Here is a 23,210-nt window from a genome sequence, read left to right as displayed (position 1 = left end):
TTGTCATCAAAAAATTCTTTGTAATGATTGGTCAAAAATCACGTGGGCGTGCTGATTTTGTACCATAATTCAATGCGAGCGCATGCGTTCATCGTTGTGTATGGCGGAAACACATGATTTGGGATATGGTACCTGTTGAAATTTCTTGGTAGTGTTATCCTACACTCTGACTACAGAAATTATTACACGCTGTAATAAATGTTAATCAGTTGTTTATCTTTTGGTATTGATAAGTATCTACGTAATCCATGCTTCCAAATCAACGGTAAAAGTTGTTAAAATTTTGACATATATTCTCATTTTGACAACAACATCCGGGCTTTTTAGATAATTGTAGAGGTCGCCACTTGTTTGTCAATAGTATGTGACTTTTTGCGGGAAAAACAAATGTAAAAAAATGCTGTTAAATAGTTCATTAATTGTCAAAGACTTTTAAAGATTTGAAGGGATCCCGGAGTATATTTTTTTTGGTGGATGAAGGAATATTTAGATTATCACAGTTATATCTTTGTAATAAAATAAATTAATGAAGGAATTTAAGTCTCGTCTGACTGTTTAGAATGAAAATCCTATGTGTATTTCTTTTTTCTGGTATGATTCTATTGAAACCATTTGAAAAACTTATAGTTACAGTCAAATTCATTTATTGAATGATATAATGATTATGTAGAGGATTCATGATGATGATTCATCAGTTCATATTCATGATGATTTAATCATTATCTAGTATACACTAGCTGGTACAAATTAAGAACTGGAGTCATTATATCACCAAGTATGTTAATCTTTAGTTTTCTGTGAAATTTTGATGTGTACATTTGTTTATAATTACCTATATTAATTCAAATATGATTGAAAAATGTGTATCAAAATTTAAAGTAATATTTTTTAAAAAAAATTGCATTGATAAATCCACACAAGTGAGTTAAGGCTACGTATGGAGGTTTCTATGCAAAATATTTAATTGAAACCCATAATTGCTATACATAACGCAAAGATATGTTAAAACTTGTTTTCTGAAATATTCTTGGTCACCACGATATGCCACAGCCAGTACACATTATGACGTCATATTATGACGTCATCAACCTTTACTACAGAGTTTTTTAAGAAACATCAACAAAATCACTCCGGCGCAAGGGCATACCTTACTTTGTTTTAGAGAAACAAGGTATAAAGAGAGGCAGAATATTCCAAGGATTAAAGATATTGCTGCACAAATGTCGACATTGCAATTGTTTAGTTACTATTCGTACAGTTCTAAGTTAAAACAGGGTAAAAATTCACAGTCCAGTGTAAGTTTCTTAAAATTTTTATCATTTGAAAAAGTGCATAGGATTTGTGCAGCAATTTTATTAATTTTAGGAATATTCTCCTTAATATTATACATTATTTATTTTAAATTAAATAGGATATGCCCTTGCGCCGACGTTGTTTTGTTGATGTGTTCTATGAAATTGAATGGGAAAGAACAATGACGTCATAATATGATGTCATAATGTGCACTTGCATTAATAAACTGTTGGTACTAAGTATGTATAAGAAAATCAATTTGAACTTTCTCCGTACATAAAGTTTACACTTTATGCATTTTTATTACCTCATTTGCATAGAAAAGCTCATATTTAGCCTTAACTCACTTGCGTGCAGTTTGGGAGTGTAATTCCAATTAATTATGATAACCAATAATGACATTTTTCATGCATTCCAAATAATCAAATATTTATTACAGAAATTACCTCATGTCTGTAGTAAATGTTTTGTCTTCAGGAAAAAAGTATATTACATTTACCATTGACTATCTAGGACCTAAATGTTCAAAGCAGATATTTTAATTAATTAATTATCTTTGCTTATCTCCTTTTTAGAATTTTAATTGTACATACATGTATTTCAGATGAAATGGAGAATGAGCATGTATCTCCATTGTATGATTATGCTGCAGGAGCTATAGCAGGTAAATATTAGATCAATTGTTAAATCAAATTGTCATTTTCATTTATATTTCTAATGATAAAAAAAGTTATGGTAAAAATGAAATAGAATATCTATTGAATAAAAGATTTTAAAAACTTTTAAAATGGGGACAAAATATTTGAAGTCTGTAATTAGTTTGTCATTTGTGTATTAATAGAACCACTTCAGATTCAACTTTCTGTGTTCTATGATTTGCATCCGTAGAAAAATATTCACTTATTTACTAATAAAATTAAAAACCTGTTGTATTAACAAAGAAATGATATAACTGATTCTCCCTGTTAAGCTGTTTAGATCTGATCATTATATTATGGGTTATAGTTACAGCGAGTCTTCCCTCTAACAGGTTCTGTGGGCGTGGTAGTGGGACATCCCTTTGATACTGTCAAGGTGGGACTTCATTTTCAAATCATCACACTTACAAAATATATCATATTCTTTATTGTTTTGGGAGGGGAATTTATTCCACCTGTCAAGTACAATGGGAGGATTCCTAAATTTCTGAGTCTTTCCAGGTTCAACTTCAAATCCGACAAGCCAGCTTGGAGACAGTATCCCTAAGAGAATGCTACCAAGCAGTAAAGAGTCAAAATTTGGTAAAGATTTTGAAAATTTTATTTAAGCAATGTCTTTATTTAGATTGTGCCTTTTGTTATATTCACATATTTGTAGAAAAATTCATTTCTTTTTCATTGTACTGTAATTCTTTGTTTTCGTAAAAATTTTGGCCATTAGGAATTGTCCTACAAAATTTTGTCCTCTTAGAGTATAATATGGTGCATGAATTTAGTGTTTTTAATCTTCTGTCAATAATCTTATATCAAGGGAACATTTATCTTTTAAAAAAGAGGTTTCATTTTGTTTTCATAAGTATGAAATATTCTACTGACCATTTGACTTGAAATTCTGCTGTTTACAGGCCAAGGGATTTTTCCGAGGGTTGTCCTGGCCGATGCTGTCTTATGGAATCATCAACTCAGTGTTCTTTGGTGTCTATGGGAGCACCATGAAGCTACTGCATGCAGACATATCAGGAAAAACTCCTCCTGACTTCACTAAGATCTGCCTGGCGGGGAGTCTGGGCGGCCTCTGTCAGCTGATTCCGGCCGTCCCTATAGACGTGATCAAGGTCGTCCTACAGTCCCAGATACCTCACGGAACCTCCGGTAGGTGGAGCCTGTATCAGTAATGTTAAATCTTATAATCTCGGAACCTCCGATAGGTGGAGCTTGTATCAGTAACGTTAAATCTCATAATCTCGGAACCTCCGGTAGGTGGAGCCTGTATCAGTAATGTTAAATCTTATAATCTCGGAACCTCCGGTAGGTGGAGCTTGTATCAGTAATGTGAAATCTTATAATCTCGGAACCTCCGGTAGGTGGAGCTTGTATCAGTAATGTTAAATCTCATAATCTCGGAACCTACGGTAGGTGGAGCTTGTATCAGTAATGTTAAATCTCATAATCACGGAACCTCCGGTAGGTGGAGCTTGTATCAGTAATGTCAAATCTCATAATCTCGGAACCTCCGGTAGGTGGAGCTTGTATCAGTAATGTTAAATCTCATAATCTCGGAACCTCCGGTAGGTGGAGCTTGTATCAGTAATGTTAAATCTCATAATCTTGGAACCTCCGGTAGGTGGAGCTTGTATCAGTAATGTTAAATCTCATAATCTCGGAACCTCCGGTAGGTGGAGCTTGTATCAGTAATGTTAAATCTCATAATCTCGGAACCTCCGGTAGGTGGAGCTTGTATCAGTAATGTTAAATCTCATAATCACGGAACCTCCGGTAGGTGGAGCTTGTATCAGTAATGGTAAACCTCCGATAGGTGGAGCTTGTATCAGTAATATTAAATCTCATAATCTCGGAACCTCCGGTAGGTGGAGCTTGTATCAGTAATGTTAAATCTCATAATCATGGAACCTCTGGTAGGTGGAGCTTGTATCAGTAATGTTAAACCTCCGATAGGTGGAGCTTGTATCAGTAATGTTAAATCTCATAATCACGGAACCTCTGGTAGGTGGAGCTTGTATCAGTAATGTTAAATCTCATAATCTTGGAACCTCCGGTAGGTGGAGCTTGTATCAGTAATGTTAAATCTCATAATCTCGGAACCTCCGATAGGTGGAGCTTGTATCAGTAATGTTAAATCTCTTATGGCCGGTTGCGTATCTATGGTTTAAACTCTGGATCAATGATTCCAGGTTTAAATCACCGTTTATGCGTTGCACGCAGGTAAGGATCAGGTGAGTACGGCTCAGAATTACGGAAAATTCTGAACCTACTATAGGGGTGGTTTAAACCCTGCTTCGTATTTTTGTTCGGAGTGATGGCGGAGTATTTGGAAGAAGTTGAGAGGTTTGATCTTGTAGATAGATTGATTAGGAGAGAACAAATTGTTAGAGATAGACTTAATCCTATGACTTATTACAACGACGCTGATTTTATTGATAGATTTCGTCTTAGCAAAGAGGCCGTTTTGTCTATTCTAGATGATGTTAATGTTGATTTGGAAGGTGGAATTTTGCACACTTCATCCATCTCCCCATTAAATCAACTTCTTATAACGTTGAGGTATTATGCCACTGGCAATATGCTATCAGTAAGCGGTGATTTGTTTGGGGTGCATAAATGCACCGTTTCAAGAATCATTAAGAAAGTTTCCTGTGCAATTGCTTCTTTGTACAACACACATATAAAATTCCCCTCTGGAAATAGAATTTTGGATGTACAAAGAGCATTTATGCAACAAAGTAACATTCCCGGTATTGTGGGATTGATAGATTGTACTCACATCCCCATTATTTCTCCTGGAGGAGATAATGCCGAACTTTTCAGAAACAGAAAAGGATATTTCTCTATTAACGTACAGGCAATCTGTGACCACGAACTCAAGCTAACTAATGTTGTGGTACGTTGGCCCGGCAGTACACATGACAGCAGAATTTTTGATAATTCTAACATTTGTGCAAAATTTGAACGTGGAGAAATTAATGGAATTTTGCTCGGTGACAATGGTTATCCCCTGCGTCATTATCTCATAACTCCAGTTCTGACCCCAAACTCCAGAGAGGAGAGAAGATTTAATTTTGCTGTATGCAATGCTCGTGTAAAAATTGAAAATGTGTTTGGAATAATGAAAAGACGATTCCCTTGTTTGCGACAACAACTTAGATTAAAGCTTCAATCAAATCTAACAGTGATTACTGCCTGTTGTGTGTTATATAATATTGCGAGGGAGCTCTCAATTCCTCTACCACATGAAGATGAACTGCAGGAGGATGACCAGGTTCCTGTACCTGTCCTACAGAATCGCCACCAAGGAGGCAGGGCCCTACGTTCACTTCTGATTCGTAATTTCAGATAAGATCTTAAAGTAAGTATAAGAATTATAATATGTATCTTTTGTATTTTATTCAATATACCATTTATTATTGCCCTAAACAAATTAAAATGGTCTCCATGCAATTTCTTTACTTGCACTTGGTCTATTGCCTCTTTCATTGGTAGACGCAGTGGACATGGATTCCTCTAGTTTACGCTTTTTCAGATTGAGGATATCTTCTTTCAGTTTGTAAATTCGCATCTTAGCGGCATGTTCTTCTTCTGCCATCTCCAAGAGCCTGCCTTTAACCTGCTCTTGTTTACCCTGGGGCCTTTTCTTCTTAACTACCGATGCTGCTGTTGATGATGATGAACTAGACGAGGAGGCTTCATTGGATTCAGTGACACAGTTTGCCTATGTGAATAAATCTATCTTCATTTAAACTCTTATTGCGAACTTTTTATGACATTCAAATATAGGATAATGTACTGTCTATACTTCTAAATTAATAACATTAAAATGTAATATTTAATTTATATTTTGAATTCTTTATTATTTTTTACTCACCGCTTCATTAGTACTGGACGTTCTTTCTACATCTCCATGTAAACTAGCGTCGTCGTCGAATTCATTAGATAAGCTGTTAATCTGCTGCGGAAGCATGGTTGAAATTGCAGCTGAAACGGTATCCAGTCCTGTTTCAGATTGTGGCCCTCCTCCAGTTTTTGTCCTCTCTCTTCGGTCTTTTGCAACTGCAGATTTTGTCCGTGACTTCATATTTTTCCAAAGGGACTTCAGCTGTATACAGGTCCTTTGGTTGACACCGTGACTTGCATTGAATTCAGTCGTTATTTTCTCCCATTCCGAGTTCTTCTTTAATACCATTTTCCCGTCATTTTGTTTATTTTCAATGATATCCTTCCTAGATTCAATAAGTTCTAACAAAACAGATTTTTCCAGGGCAGTAAAATTAGGAGATTTACTGGGTTTCGACATTCTTCAATTTTTTGCAAACGAAAGTCTGGATCAGGTAAGCGTGGTTTACTTTTCAAGCGTGCAACTGAACTACTACTCAGGTAACCCTGACTTACCTGGCATTTAAACCCGGTTTACGTGATCCGTGGATCCACCACTGAGCTGTACTTAGCTAAACTATAGATACGCAACTGGCCAATAATCTCTGAACCTCCGGTAGGTGGAGCTTGTATCAGTAATGTTAAATCTCATAATCTCGGAACCTCCGGTAGGTGGAGCTTGTATCAGTAATGTTAAATCTCATAATCTCGGAACCTCTGATAGGTGGAGCTTGTATCAGTAATGTTAAATCTTATAATATCGGAACCTCCGGTAGGTGGAGCTTGTATCAGTAATGTTAAATCTCGTTATCTCTGAACCTTTGGTAGGTGGAGCTTTACAGTGATGTTAACTCTGTAATCTCACATGGGGGTGAAGGTTATGTTGAACCTCCGGAAGGTGGATCTTGTACCAGTGGTGTTAACTCTTGTAATTCACATGGAGGGTCAAGGTTAAATATGTTGGACCATTTCCCAATGACTTGTAAATTTACTTTTGTTTGAACACAATTAATGGCATTTTAATGAATCAGAATTACTGTTGTTACAGAAATTAATTAGATTTCAGATAACTCATCATTTAATATCTATGTTAAATTAGTTAGTTTATTGTATTATTTTCTGTAGGTTCTCCAGGGAAGTACTATCGAGGCCCGTTAGAGGGAACACGAGACATCCTCCGCAGCAGGGGATTCCTAGGAATGTACCGGGGGCTTCCCACCCAGGCACTACGAGATATTCCCGCCTCTGTGACCTACTTCCTTGTGTACGAATTCCTTATTTACCACGGAGTCAAATCCTTCCCCACCGTCTCCTCGATGTTACAGAGTTTTATCTACGGCGGAGTTGCTGGTGTCGTGAGCTGGGCTCTGATCATGCCGTTTGATGTCATGAAGAGTCGTATTCAGGCAGACAGTGACAGGAAGTTATATTCTGGCTTCCTTGATTGTGTTATCAAGAGTTACAAGTCCAATGGGATAAAGATATTTTTCCGTGGATTGTCAATGACCAGTTTAAGGGCATTTCCAGTTAATGGCATGACTCTAATGACACATATAGAACTCATGAAATTATTTGGGGAGAAAAAACACCAACAATAATTTTCATTTATAGGCATATTTTATGGAATTTATGTAGTACAGTATATATACCAAGAAGGAATGTGCTAAAATTGTTTCTGAATTTGAAAATTATATATATTTTTATTCAAATATCTTATTCAACCCAATATTATATAATATTTCTATTTATCATATAAACTTGATCATGCATCCATTACTTGTCCAGGAATGTACTAAATGGCATTTTTAATTTTTATAACCCCTTCAAAGAAGGTAGGGCATATTGCTTTGCTGCTGTCTGTTGGTTGGTCTGTCAGTCCACTAAGTTTCCGTCATTTTCTTTGCAGAGAATCAACATACTCTAATGAAATTCAGTATACAGATTTATCATAAGAATATCTAGGTCAAGGTCTTTATTGGGTACTATCAAGCAATTTTTTACAGAGTTACGCCCCTTGGACTTGGAAAAATTCCAATTATTTTTTTTTCCATTTCCATTCATTTTCTTTGCATGCATGTCCAGGGGGAGGGGAGCATAAGTGTTTCACAAACATCTCTTGTTACTTTATATTTAAAACCACACAAAGTGTTAGTTGATAAACTTATAAATCTGCAGGGCCATTTATGGCATAAATTTGAACTTTATTGTACAATGTATATAATTGAAGCTGTTTGACAGTAATCAAAACTTGATCATTTTATCCTGATTTTACATGTATTTAAACCAAAGATGTTTATGTATGATATTGATTGCTCACATGGTACTAGTAATACATTTATAATCTACTGGTATTCAATTATTATTGTTTTAAAATGTTACCTATAAAAAGTGCAGTTATAAAAAAGGCAATAAATTCTAATGATTATTCATTTTCTAGCTTGTTCCTTTTGTTTTATTTTTATACCCCCGCTCCGAAGGAGAGGGGGGTATACTGTTTTACCCTTGTGTGTCTGTCTGTCTGTCTGTGTGTCTGTAACAAATTTTCATTGCAGTTTTCTCAGCAGCTACTCATTGTAGATGCTTGAAATTTTAACACAATCTTCTCTGAGGCATGCCATACATTGGGATACATTTTTGTTCAAATCCGTTGTCAACTTCCTGTTTGTTTGTGCGTCTGTCCGTTTCATACATAACAAATCTTCTTCGCAGTTTTCTCATTAGGTATTCATAGCAGATGCTTGAAATTTTATTACACTCTTTGTTGAGGCATGCTATATGGTGGGATTAATTTTGATATGAATCTGATGTCAACTTCATATTTTTCTGTGCATCTTCCTGTAATTGAACTTGTGTATATTAACATGATAGTGCTTATTTACATCAGAGCAGGGTATTATTAGTGAGCATTGGCTCACAGATTTCTTGTTTGTATGACCCCCAATTTAGGCGCCTCATACTCTATAAATTTAGCTTTGAAGCAGAGGATGTTTTGTTTAGTTAATTATATTTAAGGGTGCCCTATTGTTATCAGTCTATCTGTTCATTCATATGTCCATTTGGTTTGTCCAGAGTATAGTTTCTCTCCCCTTGGCCTAGTCAGGATCAAATTTCAACCATAAATTACCCAAGGGTAAAGGGTGTGCAGTGACTTTGAACCAATGTTTTATATATAAAAGGTCAAGTCAAGACTGAAAAACCTGATTTTCTGCAGCATATTTTCTCCCACTTGGACTCATACTTCACCCATAGAGTACCTGCAGATAGGATTGGCCTTGAACCAATTTTCCATTCAAAGGTCAAGATTGAAAAATTATGTGTAAAATCCTTGTCTGGAGCATATTTTCTATCCCCTTGACCCAGTTAGACTCACATTTTACCCAAAGAGTTCCGGTGGGTAGGAGGTGTGCAGTGAACTTGATCCGATGTTCTTGAGGTCAAGGTTAAAAAACCTCTCTGTGAAAAATCCTAGTTCAAATTGAATTTTCTCTATCCGTATGGCCCTATCAGACTCCCAACTTCACCTAATGAGTGAGACAGTATAAGGTATGCAGTGATCTTGAGCAAAGATTCTAGGCTAGTATCAAGGTTTCAGCAAAAACCTGGTATCTGTAATTTTTTTCTCAAATGCTCCCTCATTCAATCAAGTTTAGCACTTTATCTATTATGACTAAATGTTTCTAAAATACCACTATCAGATTAAATTTTAACATGACATAATGCTAATCACAATGATTTAATCAACATGAGAACAAAAAATAAGTCTTGTTTGTATTACATGTAATAACTTTAATAATATGAAATACAAACAATAACACTCGCTAGATCTCTAGCCATTCTTTCATGTAAACACAGGTCGTGGGAGAAACTGCTCCACCTTCATAACACTCGTTGAACACCTGAAAACAAGAAAAGATATAAAACAACAACAGCTACATTATTGTGAATAGTAACATTTACAGAAAATTAATAAATCCATGACTTACGGGGCAGGCACCACATGGCATCCTCATGAGTCCAGTAGTGGGGATGAGAGGTTTAACTGACCGGTACAGCTTGATGTAACCATCACCGCTGGCTGTAGACTGACCCGCAACCAGGGAACGCTCTACTTTACCATCAAATATCAGGGTGTTCAGTATAGTTTCTATATCCTCCTTCGATAACTGTACCTGTAGTAAGAAATGGTAACGGGTGTATAATGGTGTGATTGAATTACAGCAAAATCCCATACTGACTTTTTTCTATCAATGTCTGTATGAAATAAAAGTAAAGAAAGGATCCACTGCAACAGGACCACTAAAATTATATCAACAAATAACCTTGTTCTCAAATATGACAGTTATCTTCATTACAATGTGGATGGTGAAATTTTGAATTTTTTGCATAAAGAGAGGCAATTCTTCATGGTTTCATGCCAGAGAAGTTGTCCGAGTAATTCATCCTGAGTAAGGTCATTCTATAGAATATAATAGTCCAGTATGTAAGAGGAAGTATTCTGGATTATATTTCTCCTACAGACCTTGCTGATGCCAAGCTCAGAGATATATTTCCAGACATCTTCAAGTGGTGTGAAAGAAGCATTCCTCTGAGCGATAGGGTCCGATTTAGATTCCCTGGCAGTGGCAGCCTAAGGAATAAAGACCATGTACACTGCTGTTATAAAATGACATTCCTCCATATCTGAAGATACCCGGTAGTAATTATTTACAGGTTCCTCAAATTTTTTTTTTAATGAGTAGTTTATTATTCATGGTGAAACAGTTTTTGTTTTAAGTAAATGTAATATCCCCACCTACTTCTGAAATATAATTGTAGTAAGCTTAACACTGCAGATTGAATATAAAATAAAAAGACAGATAGTTAACCCAGAAGGGAGTGAGATAAACTTTACCCTTTGCTCCAGGTATTTAAAACACTGTTGGTTCAGGACTTCTACGAATTCTGATTCAAAGTCCTGGTCACTGTACCAGGCTCCACCGGTCACCGAGCGATCTGGTTCTAGGTTAAACAACATATACACCTTCTTCTTGGAAGCCTGTCAATAAAAAACGTTTATTTTTATCTTCAGACAATGGAAGAAACAAATCTGGATGGAAGTAAAATGATATTAAAATCATTGTAGTAAATAACTACAAGTGCAAATCTTAAGAGTCTCCTAATTTTGTATAAATGATACTTTAAATATAAAACATTATTGAATGTTTTGTTTCAGCTCCTACATCATCAATAAAGTATTTCTAAATTAAATGTTTGACTTACTGCCACAGATTTAACAGCTTTGATTAGTTTCTTGGTTTCTAAGTTCTTTAGGATCTTGTTGACTTGTGTTAACAATAGGTTACACTTGAATCTTATATCCCTAATCCAAATTCCTGTCCAGAAAAATAAAAGTCACATCAAATTGTTACATGATCTATATTTAATATACAAAATGTATTACTTAATAATCAGACAAACATTTTGTTGCTAGAATCTTATTCTAATAAAACAAACCTTCGTTTCCAGCACCTTTATTTTTGTTGCTGGGATCTTTAATGATTGTGAATCAAACCATTATTTTTGTTGCCGGCGTCTTTAATGATCTGATACACCAGTTTCTTACCTTTGTTGCCAGCGTCTTTAATGATCTGATACACCAGTTTCTTACCTTTGTTGCCGGCGTCTTTAATGATCTGATACACCAGTTTCTCCTGGTTGTCACCTCCCTTCACTTGGCTGAAAAAAATTAGCATTCACTTTACCTTTTGTATCTTTTTCATTTCTATCTAGCTGTTAAAACCTCTGTATAGAGTGTTTTTAGGCGATTTTTCAGGTAGTTTTTTTCCCCTTCTCTATTGAGACTGTACTTGTTTGTACTTATATTAGGGAAAAGAAATCCTGGACTTAAGACTTTTTTTAAATGTTTACTTTTACAATACTGTGTCTCTTTTTCTTCTTAAACTTGTATCACAATTTAGAGAAATTGACCAAAACTGTGAAAGAAGTAGAATTTAATTTTTTTTTTCACAAATTACTGTATACTGAATTTGCGAGAGTTTTGTCATCGCGAATATTTTTCGCAAAAATTTCTTGCACTCGACTAGAACCATCTACACCTTGTTCTTTTTCTGAATTTTTTTTCTATTCCTAAATTATAAACATTATGTTCAGTCTGATTCTCACCTTGCAGTGTCAGGATCTTTTAATCTGTATACCAACTTGTTTCCACTTTTTAAGAGATCTATTTTACCCTGAAATACATGATGCTGCTATTTAGAATATTATTGTAGTTGATGCATCATGACACGTGGTAATGGTCAACTAATTCTCTGTTGTTTTTTCTTTAACAATAAGAGAGAAAATGCAATGGACCAGACCAGTGATTTTAAACTTGTTAGAAATTCATGTGTTGAGTGTTGACATGGGAAATTTAATCTCGGTTGCATATGTGTCTGTCTGTGTGTTTCAATTCATCATGGAGAGTAGCCTAGCAGTTGACAATGTCATTCTCTGCTGTGTGTGTGTGTGTGTGTGTTTGAGTTTGTATAGCTGTATGTGTAGTTACTCAACATGGAGATAGCCATTTGACAATTGTCATTCTCTGCTGTGTCTGTTTGTTTGTCTGTCTGTGTGTTATATGACTCACCATGGAGAGTAGCCTGTTGACAATGGTCATTCTCTGCTGTGTGTCACACTGAGACAGTTCCTTCTGGATAACATTGTCTGTAACACCCTCTGGTGAGGCCTGGCATAGCATTATAAATCTATAAAAAGCATAGGAATGTGATTAAAAGTGTTATAGACAGTTTCAGTTTACATCATAACAATTAATCTGGGTTGAAATGTATTCACTGTAGAGTGTAGTGATAAATACAACACACTATGTTTACTGCAATTAGAGATGTATACCGTGGTATTTTTAAGCTATTTATGTCTCTATTGCAATATTGTGTGTTCTACACGTCTATAATCCTAAATTCCCTGCATTCTGTAATCGCAATACTAAGAATTCTCTTTATCTCATAAATAAGCTAATACAACCTTGTTTCATAGTCCACCTCTTCGAGGGGTTCTTCCTTAACTGCTGCTGTCGCCATAAGTTTATCAGGAACAACAAGAGTTACAAGCTACTTTCGTCATGCATGCATGCTACTTTCACTTTCAAAAAAATATGATGTTTATAAACGAATTGCTTTTGGTACTTCATTGAGGGTAAAATTGAATACGGGAAATGGAAAAAGAATTCAGTAAAACTAAAATTGTTGACTTTACGCTTCTTATATTTGTTTTAATTGATTGGTTGTTCAATAATATTATTAATCGGGATCGGCATTCTAATTTTGCTTTTGAAGAGAAACAGGCACAAACGAAAACAAGAGGGAAACGACGTAAACTCTTGGTTAATTTGGATAAAAAAGAATTTAAAGGCTGTATGTGTCATAAGAAAGAAGAAGGCGATATAGGAAACACAATCCGAATATGAAAGGAACAGATTCCCAGGTTTATTTTTTGGGATATCTGTTGTTCCAAATGTTTTGGTAGATTGTTCTAGAAGTAATTCGGTTAGATTGAAAAGGTTGAATTAGATTGTTGTTGTCGTTGTTGTTTTCTTTTAAAATACACACTTTTACTAGATTATTGTTTAAATTTTTAAACTCATTTTTAAAATATTTCAGATGATGAAAAATTGAATTTTCTTCCATATCTACATGTATCTTTATTAATAGTTTGTAGATTATACATTTCTGTGAATTGATTTTCAGTCTGAAATAGTGGAAGGATGCAGATTACCTGTGCTGCTGAGAAATGGAGATGGATGGCGTATGTTAACAATTTCTTAGTGATTTTCAAAATTTCTATAAAATATAATATTATTGTTTATTCTCCTTTCAAGGCCCTCAGAGTTGAAAGATCTAAATAAATCTTTTTTTTTTTCAAATTTACAATTATATGATTTAGATTTCACTTTTATTTAAAGAAATTTTTAGTAGTAACTTGTAGTTTTTAAGAAAGTTGTGTATGCCTATTAAGTATATGTTCAACAAAAGTTATACCATTATATATATGGGTATTTCAATTTACATTTTTCATTTTTACCATGGTAGATATGGCTGAGATTTTGGGGAAGAAAGAAACAAATGGAAAGAATCTCTACTACATACACTATGATGACTGTGAGTATCGAAAAAATGAAATAATCTTGAGAGCATTCTGTAAAGAGCACTTGTGTTTTTTGTTTTCTTTCAAAATTGTAAATTGAATACCACATTTTAGCTCACTGACAATTATTTGTAGAAAATTTTAAATCTAAGACAGTAGAATTTTTAAAAAATCCATGGAGTTTAAAAAAAGCTTGATGCTTTTTTTCTGAGTGGTAATATACTATTTTGAAATTTTCCCTAATATGAAGTCAACAAAAGGTTAGATGAATGGGTGACAGAAGAGCGGATGGATATTTCCAAGCTTACGCAGCCATCCAAGGAGGCAAAGACACCAAAGAAGGAAGGGGTAAAAACGGGGACGGGGTCAAGGCCAGGTACCCCCGAGAGAGAAGTAGTAGTAAGTACAGTTCTTGTATGTACTTTATTTCTGTGCAAAGTTACCCTCAATAGCTGTATTATTTTACCTCTCATTTGAAAATTGAGGATATATAGTGATGGTGGTGCTCTTGATCTGCAGGTGTACTCATATCTGATCTGCAACTACTCCTAATCCACTGGATAAAATTTGATGAGACTTTCCCAGAACTTTATTACATAGTTCCATTGTGCATTAGTTCAAATTAGTTTTGTTTATGCATCAATAGATTTATACAGTTAAACCACTGGTTCCAGAAAAATTGCCAGATTTGACAACATTTCGGATTAGATGTTTTAAACAATTGAAATTACTGAAAGAGAGTTGAAATTTGCATCATATTAGACAAGATTTTGTGATAAACATCCTGATTTTCACTGTACTTTAATTTAATTCTAGCAGCAGAATGGCTCGTCTGGGAACAAGAAATTCAGTGTTAACAGGAAGAGGAAGGGAGGGGAGGACACGGAGGTAGGCTGCTCGGACGGATTCAAGTCCATCTTTACTCAACATATCAGTGTTACCTGTGATCTATAAATAAATACTGTCAATAATAATGTAATGTGTAAAACAACTGTAAAACTGTCTTCTGTCAAGATTTATTGAGTTATTCTTTGTTTGTATATTTTTATATTTCCATTTCTAATTTTTTTCTCTGTGATAACTCTTTGAAAGTTGTCGGAGTTTATTTCTTGGTAAGTCTGCCGGAATGTAAATTAGGCAGGTCGATAGGTCAGGAGCTAAGGAGGCCTAATATGCATGCAAATCTTGTGCGCATCTGTCTCTGTGTCTGACGCTAAGGAGGCCAAATATGCATGTAAATCTCGTGTGGCTGCCTATGCGTTTGACGTCAGTGGGCAAGGACTATTGAAATTGACATGGAAGTCTTCGTGTAATTTAAGTCTATGTCTACATTTTTAAAGTCTAAATCTACAATTTTATTTCACAATGAAATGGAAATATAAGGAATCATGTCTAGTTAGCCAAGGACATCAACAATAGTGGGAAACATGGGATAATTTATGCATAATGGGCTTCGCCCGTTATGCCAATTATCCCATGTTTCCCACTATCGTTGATGCCCTGGCATACTATACTAACTAGACAGTGATTCTTTAAATAAGCATGTGTGTGCTGGGGTTGAATATAGTGACTGTGAGGAGTTAATCATTCCAGATTTCTGAACCAGCAACACCCAGTAGAAACAGTTCCTCAAACCAGCTGAATGTGGTAAGATGTGAACAAGATGTGAACACAGGGAAACAGAATAAAGCAGTAAAAGTAACATGGTGTTGTAGACAAGATAAGGCTGATACGTGTGTTTGTCAATCTGTAAAGAGTTGTCTAGTGAAGTAATACATGTATAATTTTTTTGTAGGCTGACCCCTTTGCGACCCCCACTGGCAGCAGAAATAATACCCCCACGCTAGGCCTCCAGCAGCAAAATACTCTGCCTTTGGTAAGTTATTTCTTTGTCATTCCTGGTGTAGGAGTGGGCTGTATTTTATATTTTAGTCTTGGTAAATACTCAATTTTTAAACGCTATTGGAATATTATTTTTATTTAGAATTTTAGTCTGTTAATTGTAGTGCAAGGACAATGTAGTATTATTTCATTTGCAAAATCTTGTATAAAATACCTGGATTGACATTAATTTTCTAGGATAAAAGAAGCATGATTAGTTAACATGGTGTAGTATATATTACATCCTTTCCTTGTTAAATGCTTGTTTATGATGTCACATTATTTTGGGGACATTGTCTGATAATGGCTCATTTATAAGTTGCCAATATTTCCAGAATGAAGACGGATCTAAGAAACCTAGACAAACAGGAAGTATGGTAGCACACCATGATGACATAGTGACCAGGATGAAAAATATAGAGATGATAGAATTAGGAAAATATAGAATACGTCCCTGGTACTTCTCCCCTTACCCTCAGGTAATGGTATTTACATTGGGAAGGTAGTAATTGTCTTATGGATATGTAGTAGTGTATGATACACAGCATCCTACTAGCATGGGCTAGTGGGTTAACCCTTTAGCTCAATTGGTAGAGCACTGGACTAGCAAGCCAGAGCCCCGGGCTCAATCCCCAGAAAAAATGTCTTTGTTACAGATATATCCAGTTATCATGAAAAAAATCATCCATCTTCTTTACATTCACATTTAGAGAAAGGCTTCAAACTCCCGCTTCTATTTTATTCATAAGAAAAAGATTTACCGACCTATTATTTGTTTGTTTGATTCTCAGTAAACCTTTCATATTTTTTGACTTCTCAAAAACCACTGGACCAATTTCAAGCAAACTTGCATAGTATATTGGAAGAAATATTTCAAAATCTTCTCAAGAACAGCAAACTAAGTTTCTATTTGATGCCAGTAAAAATGATGATTCTACGTGTCTCACCATCTCAATTTTTATATATATAATTTTTTTTTTTTCAGGAATTAACATCATTGCCCATTTTGTACATTTGTGAATTTTGTCTTAAATATGTGAAAAGTAAAAAGTGCCTAGAAAGACATATCGTAAGTAACATTTATAAACTGTGCATGTTTTCCTTCTTATTCTTTTCAATTTTGATTCAGAATATTTTAACTCCTTTGCAGACACTGTATTTTTTTTTATAATAACTTAAACTTCTGTAAAATCACATATTTTCGAGGGGTCAAATTTTCGTGGCTTGAGGAAAAAGTATTGGTTCATAGGGATTTAATTTTGTGGATGAAGAGTAGTAACATCTGTGAAAAAATACATTTCATGGAGGACATAAATTCGTGGGTTTCTTCATACCACAAAAAATAAACCCCCACGAAATTTGTGATTTCACAGTATTTTTTTTTACAGCAAAAGTGCCTCCTACGATATCCCCCTGGAAATGAAATCTACAGAAAAGGAAACATATCATTCTTTGAAATTGATGGGAGGAAAAATAAGGTATTTTCTTTTGATTTCTTTCTTTTAGATAACTTTAATTCTTCTCAGTATGGAATGCTTTAGATACTATTGTAATTTCAGTGATTTTATTCAACATTTGAAAATCTTTTAACTTTCAGGCATATGCTCAGAATCTCTGTCTCCTGGCCAAGCTCTTTTTAGATCACAAGACTTTGTATTATGACACAGATCCCTTCCTTTTCTATGTAATGTGTGAACAAGATGTCAAAGGATACCATATTGTGGGCTATTTCTCCAAAGTGAGATTTCTTTCTACATTACTCTAACATCTTACATGGAGCACTAGTATTATTATGAAAGCTGAGCAATATAACTTTGAGACTCGGTTTAATGACAAAAAATAAAATGGGAAAAAGATTTTGCTACATCTTGAATCTACTCTGCACTTTCTCTTTCAAAAAGAGATAATAATGCACATTTACCCCTGGTACATGTTAATTCTGATTGTAGGAGAAGGAGTCGACAGAGGATTACAATGTGGCCTGTATTCTTACTCTACCTCCCTACCAGAAGAAAGGATTTGGAAAACTCCTCATAGAATTCAGTAGGTACCTTTTCATAGTTCCAGCACTCCATAAAAACATAGTTACCCTATGGGTTCTGATTGAATTCCAAGTTGTATCCTTTGGTAGTTCGTGTGACATTCTGTTGTCTTTGTTTTTGAAGGTTACGAGCTGTCTAAGTGTGAGGGTAAGACGGGATCTCCGGAGAAGCCCCTGTCTGACCTCGGCCTGCTGTCCTACAGAAGCTATTGGTCTCAGACTCTGCTGGAAATCCTCATCAACATGACGCCTTCAGAGGGAAACGATAGAGCGGTGGTCACCATCAAGTAAGGAATTGATTGACAACTCAAAATTAAACAGAATATTTTCCAATACAATTTAAATGTAGCATATTCATATTTTAACAGTGATCAGGAGTAAGTAATGTACATGTGTATGTAGAGAAAATACAAGTGCTAAAATATGGATCCTGCCAAAAAAAAATGAAAATACGTATGATTTTAAAATACTGTCCGTTATATACATAATTATTTATTTTCGTTTGTTTTATGTGAAACTTTATACTACAGATGTTTTAAAAAAAATTATGTATACTGAAGTTGACATACTTACATATTTCAGCGAAATCTCAGAAATGACAAGCATCAAAAAAGAGGATGTGATATCCACCTTACAACACTTAAACCTGATTAACTATTACAAGGGGCAGTATATCATCACTCTGTCTCACGAACAGATTGACACTCAGATGAAAGCTATGGAAAAACGCAAGGTACGAATCGACCCCAAGTGTCTACACTGGCAGCCTAAAGACTGGAGCAAACGGGGGAAGTGGTGAGAGAAGTCGTCTGATTGGTGGAAAGTGGTGAGAGAAGTCGTCCAATTGGTGGAGAATGTGTAAGCTTGGGAAATGATGATTCAAGTTCTGATTGATGGAGAATGTGATAAGTTGTAAAATACCATCTGATTGGTTGTCCACTTCAGTCAGCTTGCATTGAGTGACCAACATCATCATCTTTTATGAGTGATTAAAAACAGTGTTAGCTTTTTATGGAGAGATGCAAGATTTTTTTTGATTTTCATATAAAAATTTAACTAATGTCATTTAGCATGTTTAGGGTAAATGAAATTTGTTATTTGAATTTTTATAAATGAATTGGCAGAAGTTTCACATGGTTTCCTTTTAGACAGTCTCTTTTGTGGATCAATTGTTTTCCAGTATATTTGTCATGTTAACTAATAAATAAATAAAATGAATGACATCATATTTTAAATTTTAAGATTATGGTAAAGTAGCAGTTTTATATATGTTCAAACACTTGTGACATTGGATGGAGTATCTCTCTGTGACTTACTAAGTACAGATTTATATGGAGAACTAGTCCTGTACCTATATATGCAGAGAATACTAGATTTCTATAAATGTTCCTGTACACAGGGAATCCATGCACAGATTATACATAATAAACAAGGAAATGCCAGAAGATACATGTCATGAACACTGTAGGTATAGTCTTGGTTCACTTTCTTGTTCTAGCATAATGCATAAGGAACCAAGACATATACAGGTTAGTGGGTGGTATATGGAGAAAATGACTAGTATTATTTAGAGAACGAGACAGGTTCTGTATCGTAGATACAAATTTGGGGGTGGAGACTCGTGCGATATTGAAATTGAATCAGATTTATTTTTAGACCGTGCTGTATTTTAGATACAGAATAGTTGGCAAATAGTATACGGTACATGTATACAGGGCTAATACAGAACGGAAAGTAGCTCCGCCCACCATAGTCCCGTTCTGTATTGCTAACAGTAAACTTCAGGGCTAATTTAAACAATACAAATCAGGAGCAGCAAACAGGAACCAATCATCAGAGGTGGGATCAGATGCCATGGAGGAGTAAGCATCCCTTGCACCATAGTCACCGTTCTGTATTGCCTAACAATTATAGTATGAAATTGTCCATCAGAATTTGACTTGATATACGATAGATTAAAAGGGATCGGGTACATTGGCGTAAGGTCAGTGGAAGATTAATTGTATGTTGTTTAACTCTTTACAACTTACCGAATTGTTACGCAACATACACTTTATGTTCACATTATAGAAATATGTTTTTACCATTTCCCTGCAAGCACTTTTTAGCATAGCACAAGTTTCTCTGAAGTTGAGCATAAATAATATTGTGACGTATTATTTAAATAAACAAGAGGCCCATGGGCCACATCGCTCACCTGAGCACTAAGGGTAGAAAAAAGTACAAAATGGCTTTTTATTGTAAAGTTTACATCCAAAAGTAGTCCCATGACCAATCCTGGATTTGCTATTTTTTAGAAAATGATTGTTAAAGAATTTTCCTATATATATCTATGGCACGCCAAATTCACAAAAATGAGATAATCATAGTTTCACAATTGATAAACTAGGTTTATCGACTGTAAACTATAGTTTACAAACCCTAAACTATAGTTACCGATGCGGGATCAGGTGCCATGTTAATTTAAGTTTATCTGACTTTAATAAAGCGTTAACAATAGATTTTGTTGATAAACATAGATTCACGTTTGTATCCCTATAGTTAAGAGTTGTTAATCATAGTTTCACAAATTGTGAAACTATATTTATCAGATAGTTAACGGTTTGTAAACTATACTTTACAAATCGTGAAACTGTATTTATCAGATAATCTATGTTTTGCAATAGCAAATGATTGTTTTCGGTGTTAAGTATAGTTTACGGTTGTGAAACATAGATTATCGCGTTAACTATGGTTTACAGACGTGAAATATAGATTAACGTTGTTAACTATAGTTTACGGTTTGTAAACTCCTAACAAAACTTCATTTTTGTGAATTTGTGCCATATATATCTTTAAAAACTTTGGCGGCCATTTTGGCCCTGCCCTAACAATGCTTCCATATAAATATGATGAATTATGGCTTTGTCATTCTTGAATTTTTAAAGAATTTTCCAATATTTTTCTATATAAAACTTTGGTCGGCCATTTTGGCCCCACCCTACCCCCGGGGGTCATGATTTGAACAAATTTGAATCTACACTACCTGAGCATGCTAATCCATATAAATATGATGAATTATGGCTTTGTCATTCTTGAGAAGTAGATCTTTAAAAAATTTTCCTATATATTTCTTTGTTAAACTTTGGTCGGCCATTTTGGCCCCGCCCTACCCCCGGGGGTCATGATTTGAACAAACTTGAATCTACGCTACCTGAGCATGCTTCCATATTAATATGATGAATTATGGCTTTGTCATTCTTGAGAAGAAGATTTTTAAAGAATTTTCCTATATATTTCTATGTAAAACTTTGATCGGCCATTTTGGCCCCGCCCTTCATAACAAACTTGAATCTACACTACCTGAACATGCTTCCATATAAATATGATGAATTATGGCTTTGTCATACTTGAGAAGAAGATTTTTAAAGAATTTACCTATATATTTCTATGTAAAACTTTGGTCGGCCATTTTGGCCCCCCCGGGGGTCATGATTTGAACAAACTTGAATCTACACTACCTGAACATGCTTCCATATAAATATGATGAATTATGGCTTTGTCATTCTTGAGAAGAAGATTTTTAAAGAATTTTCCTATATATTTCTATGTAAAACTTTGGTAGGCCATTTTGGCCCAGCCCTACCCCCGGGGGTCATGATTTGAACAAACTTGAATCTACACTACCTGAACATGCTTCCATATAAATATGATGAATTATGGCTTTGTCATAGTAGTAACGAACTTATGTAATGAAGTGTCAGTTATATCTCTAGGTTGACCTGTGGTCGGCCATTTTGGCCCCGCCCTACCCCCGGGGGTCATGATTTGAACAAACTTGAATCTTCACTACCTGAGCATGCTTCCATATAAATATGATGAATTATGGCTTTGTCATTCTTGAGAAGAAGATTTTTAAAGAATTTACCTATATATTTCTATGTAAAACTTTGGTTGGCCATTTTGGCCCCGCCCTACCCCCAGGGGTCATGATTTGAACAAACTTGAATCTACATTACCTGAGGATGTTTCTCCAAGTTTCATCTTTCTTGGTACAGTGGTTTTTGAGAAGAAGATTTTTTAAATATGCCACCAAATTTTCATTAATTCCCAATTATCTCCCCTTGAAAGAGGGCGTGGCCCTTCATTTGAACAAACCTGAATCCCCTCCACCCAAGGATACTTTGTGGCAAGTTTGGTTGAAATTGGCCCAGCGGTTCTTGAGAAGAAGTCGAAAATGTGAAAAGTTTACAGACAGACGGACAGACGGACAGACAGACGGACGCCGGACAAAATGTGATCAGAAAAGCTCACTTGAGCTTTCAGCTCAGGTGAGCTAAAAATAACTCTTCTGATTTTTTGAGATTCCAGCAAGTATGAAATAGAAGGAATTTGGCAATACTTTGATGATTACATGACTTTTAAAGTGCATGAAAATGCATGATTGCGGGGAAACGGTATATATGTGATTTTGTGTTAGAAATAGGAAGTGGTATATGCGTTAAAATGCGTGACTGCTGGGAAGGGGGTTAATGTCCCACTTGGTGAATTTTTCACTCATATGGAGACGCCATCACTCGCCGGTGGAGGGCTACAAAGTTTGTCTTATACTCGGCACTCAGGGCCATTGAGCAGGGAGGGATTTGTTTGGTGCCAGCACTTATTGCGACGTGGGACCTTGCTCTCATCAGAAGGACCTGTCTCCAAGTCCCACAGTGGGATTTGAACCCAGGACATAAGGATCAACTTCTTACTTTGTGACTCTAAGGCCATCCTCAAAAAATTGTTTTTTTGCGGTAACGCGACCGACTCACCAAAATCCACCCTACTGGATTTTTTTTATGGGTTCAAAAATTTTTTTTTTTTTTTTTTTTTTTTTACATATCCATTTTCTAATTTTATCCTATTGACATTTTTTTACGTCCCCATTGCACCTGTAGACACCGTTTTTAAAAAAGAACTGATGTGTTCTGATATTTGAACAATAAAAGATTGGATTCATTAAGAATGCCTTAATTTTCTTGTTTGATTAGTAACTTAAAGTGAAATCTAAGACATAGTTAATACCTCTATATAATCGAAATTTAATTCTGACTTTTTGTCTCCAAAAAAAAAAAAAATAATAAGCCTACCTACCTACCCACACCTAAAATGATGAGGCGCGTTACCGCAAAAAAAAAATTTTTTAAGGATGGCCTAAAGCAGGTCAGTGGAAAAGCACCCCGACAATCAGTGGGAGGTCCCAGGTTCAAGTCCATCTAGCCAACATTTTCTTCACCTGTTATGGTTGT

At 35.2% G+C, this 23,210-nt stretch overlaps 5 protein-coding genes across 6 annotated transcripts; 3 read left to right on the top strand and 2 right to left on the bottom strand.

The window, feature by feature from the left end:
• Positions 1-68: 68 nt before the first annotated feature.
• On the top strand, positions 69-8,251 carry LOC134235682 (solute carrier family 25 member 45-like). Of its 2 annotated transcripts, none has more exons than XM_062717828.1 (6): positions 69-148; positions 1,898-1,957; positions 2,324-2,367; positions 2,493-2,573; positions 2,897-3,143; positions 7,005-8,251. In XM_062717828.1, exons 2-6 carry the CDS (start codon positions 1,903-1,905, stop codon positions 7,475-7,477), a joined length of 900 nt encoding a protein of 299 aa, XP_062573812.1. In that variant the 5' UTR covers positions 69-148; positions 1,898-1,902; the 3' UTR covers positions 7,478-8,251. The 2 variants fall into 2 exon arrangements, with proteins under 2 accessions (XP_062573812.1, XP_062573813.1); XM_062717829.1 differs by having other exon boundaries at positions 94-191.
• On the top strand, positions 4,139-5,663 carry LOC134235681 (putative nuclease HARBI1). Its single transcript, XM_062717827.1, has 2 exons — positions 4,139-5,355; positions 5,551-5,663. Exon 1 carries the CDS (start codon positions 4,309-4,311, stop codon positions 5,344-5,346), a length of 1,038 nt encoding a protein of 345 aa, XP_062573811.1. The 5' UTR covers positions 4,139-4,308; the 3' UTR covers positions 5,347-5,355; positions 5,551-5,663.
• LOC134235683 (myb/SANT-like DNA-binding domain-containing protein 3) lies at positions 5,659-6,471 on the bottom strand. Its single transcript, XM_062717830.1, has one exon. The coding sequence runs from the start codon at positions 6,298-6,300 to the stop codon at positions 5,857-5,859; it is 444 nt and encodes a 147-aa protein (XP_062573814.1). The 5' UTR covers positions 6,301-6,471; the 3' UTR covers positions 5,659-5,856.
• Positions 8,252-9,657: 1,406 nt separating the features above from the next.
• Positions 9,658-13,033, bottom strand: LOC134235696 (DNA-directed RNA polymerase III subunit RPC6-like). Its single transcript, XM_062717844.1, has 9 exons — positions 12,900-13,033; positions 12,505-12,622; positions 12,042-12,109; positions 11,527-11,594; positions 11,139-11,251; positions 10,771-10,914; positions 10,399-10,506; positions 9,863-10,048; positions 9,658-9,775 (listed from the first exon to the last, which is right to left on the bottom strand). The coding sequence occupies exons 1-9, from the start codon at positions 12,953-12,955 to the stop codon at positions 9,698-9,700; spliced, it is 939 nt and encodes a 312-aa protein (XP_062573828.1). The 5' UTR covers positions 12,956-13,033; the 3' UTR covers positions 9,658-9,697.
• A 152-nt stretch (positions 13,034-13,185) lies between these two features.
• On the top strand, positions 13,186-19,477 carry LOC134235679 (histone acetyltransferase KAT5-like). Its single transcript, XM_062717824.1, has 12 exons — positions 13,186-13,358; positions 13,622-13,679; positions 13,964-14,032; positions 14,269-14,426; positions 14,841-14,906; positions 16,235-16,378; positions 16,885-16,968; positions 17,288-17,377; positions 17,497-17,637; positions 17,849-17,942; positions 18,065-18,227; positions 18,523-19,477. Exons 1-12 carry the CDS (start codon positions 13,338-13,340, stop codon positions 18,737-18,739), a joined length of 1,305 nt encoding a protein of 434 aa, XP_062573808.1. The 5' UTR covers positions 13,186-13,337; the 3' UTR covers positions 18,740-19,477.
• Positions 19,478-23,210: the final 3,733 nt, after the last annotated feature.

This window comes from Saccostrea cucullata, unplaced genomic scaffold, assembly GCF_032062105.1.
Source record: "Saccostrea cucullata isolate Sc308-1 unplaced genomic scaffold, CSIRO_AGI_Scuc_v1 ctg192, whole genome shotgun sequence".
NCBI lineage: Eukaryota > Metazoa > Mollusca > Bivalvia > Ostreida > Ostreidae > Saccostrea > Saccostrea cuccullata.
The sequence above is the reverse complement of the archived record's forward strand: the minus strand, read 5'-3'. Positions and strand labels throughout refer to the sequence as shown.

Coding starts and splice junctions, on each gene's coding strand:
- LOC134235682 (XM_062717828.1), top strand. CDS start 1,903: ATGGAGAATGAGCATGTATCTCCATTGTATGATTATGCTGCAGGAGCT. Junction 2,368..2,492: donor ATCCCTTTGATACTGTCAAG/GTGGGACTTCAT, acceptor GAGTCTTTCCAG/GTTCAACTTCAAATCCGACA. Junction 3,144..7,004: donor GATACCTCACGGAACCTCCG/GTAGGTGGAGCC, acceptor TATTTTCTGTAG/GTTCTCCAGGGAAGTACTAT.
- LOC134235681 (XM_062717827.1), top strand. CDS start 4,309: ATGGCGGAGTATTTGGAAGAAGTTGAGAGGTTTGATCTTGTAGATAGA.
- LOC134235683 (XM_062717830.1), bottom strand. CDS start 6,300: ATGTCGAAACCCAGTAAATCTCCTAATTTTACTGCCCTGGAAAAATCT.
- LOC134235696 (XM_062717844.1), bottom strand. CDS start 12,955: ATGGCGACAGCAGCAGTTAAGGAAGAACCCCTCGAAGAGGTGGACTAT. Junction 12,110..12,504: donor TCAACAGGCTACTCTCCATG/GTGAGTCATATA, acceptor CATGTATTTCAG/GGTAAAATAGATCTCTTAAA. Junction 10,507..10,770: donor TTAAATACCTGGAGCAAAGG/GTAAAGTTTATC, acceptor TTTATTCCTTAG/GCTGCCACTGCCAGGGAATC.
- LOC134235679 (XM_062717824.1), top strand. CDS start 13,338: ATGAAAGGAACAGATTCCCAG. Junction 14,907..16,234: donor AGGGAGGGGAGGACACGGAG/GTAGGCTGCTCG, acceptor CAATATTTCCAG/AATGAAGACGGATCTAAGAA. Junction 18,228..18,522: donor AGAGCGGTGGTCACCATCAA/GTAAGGAATTGA, acceptor TACATATTTCAG/CGAAATCTCAGAAATGACAA.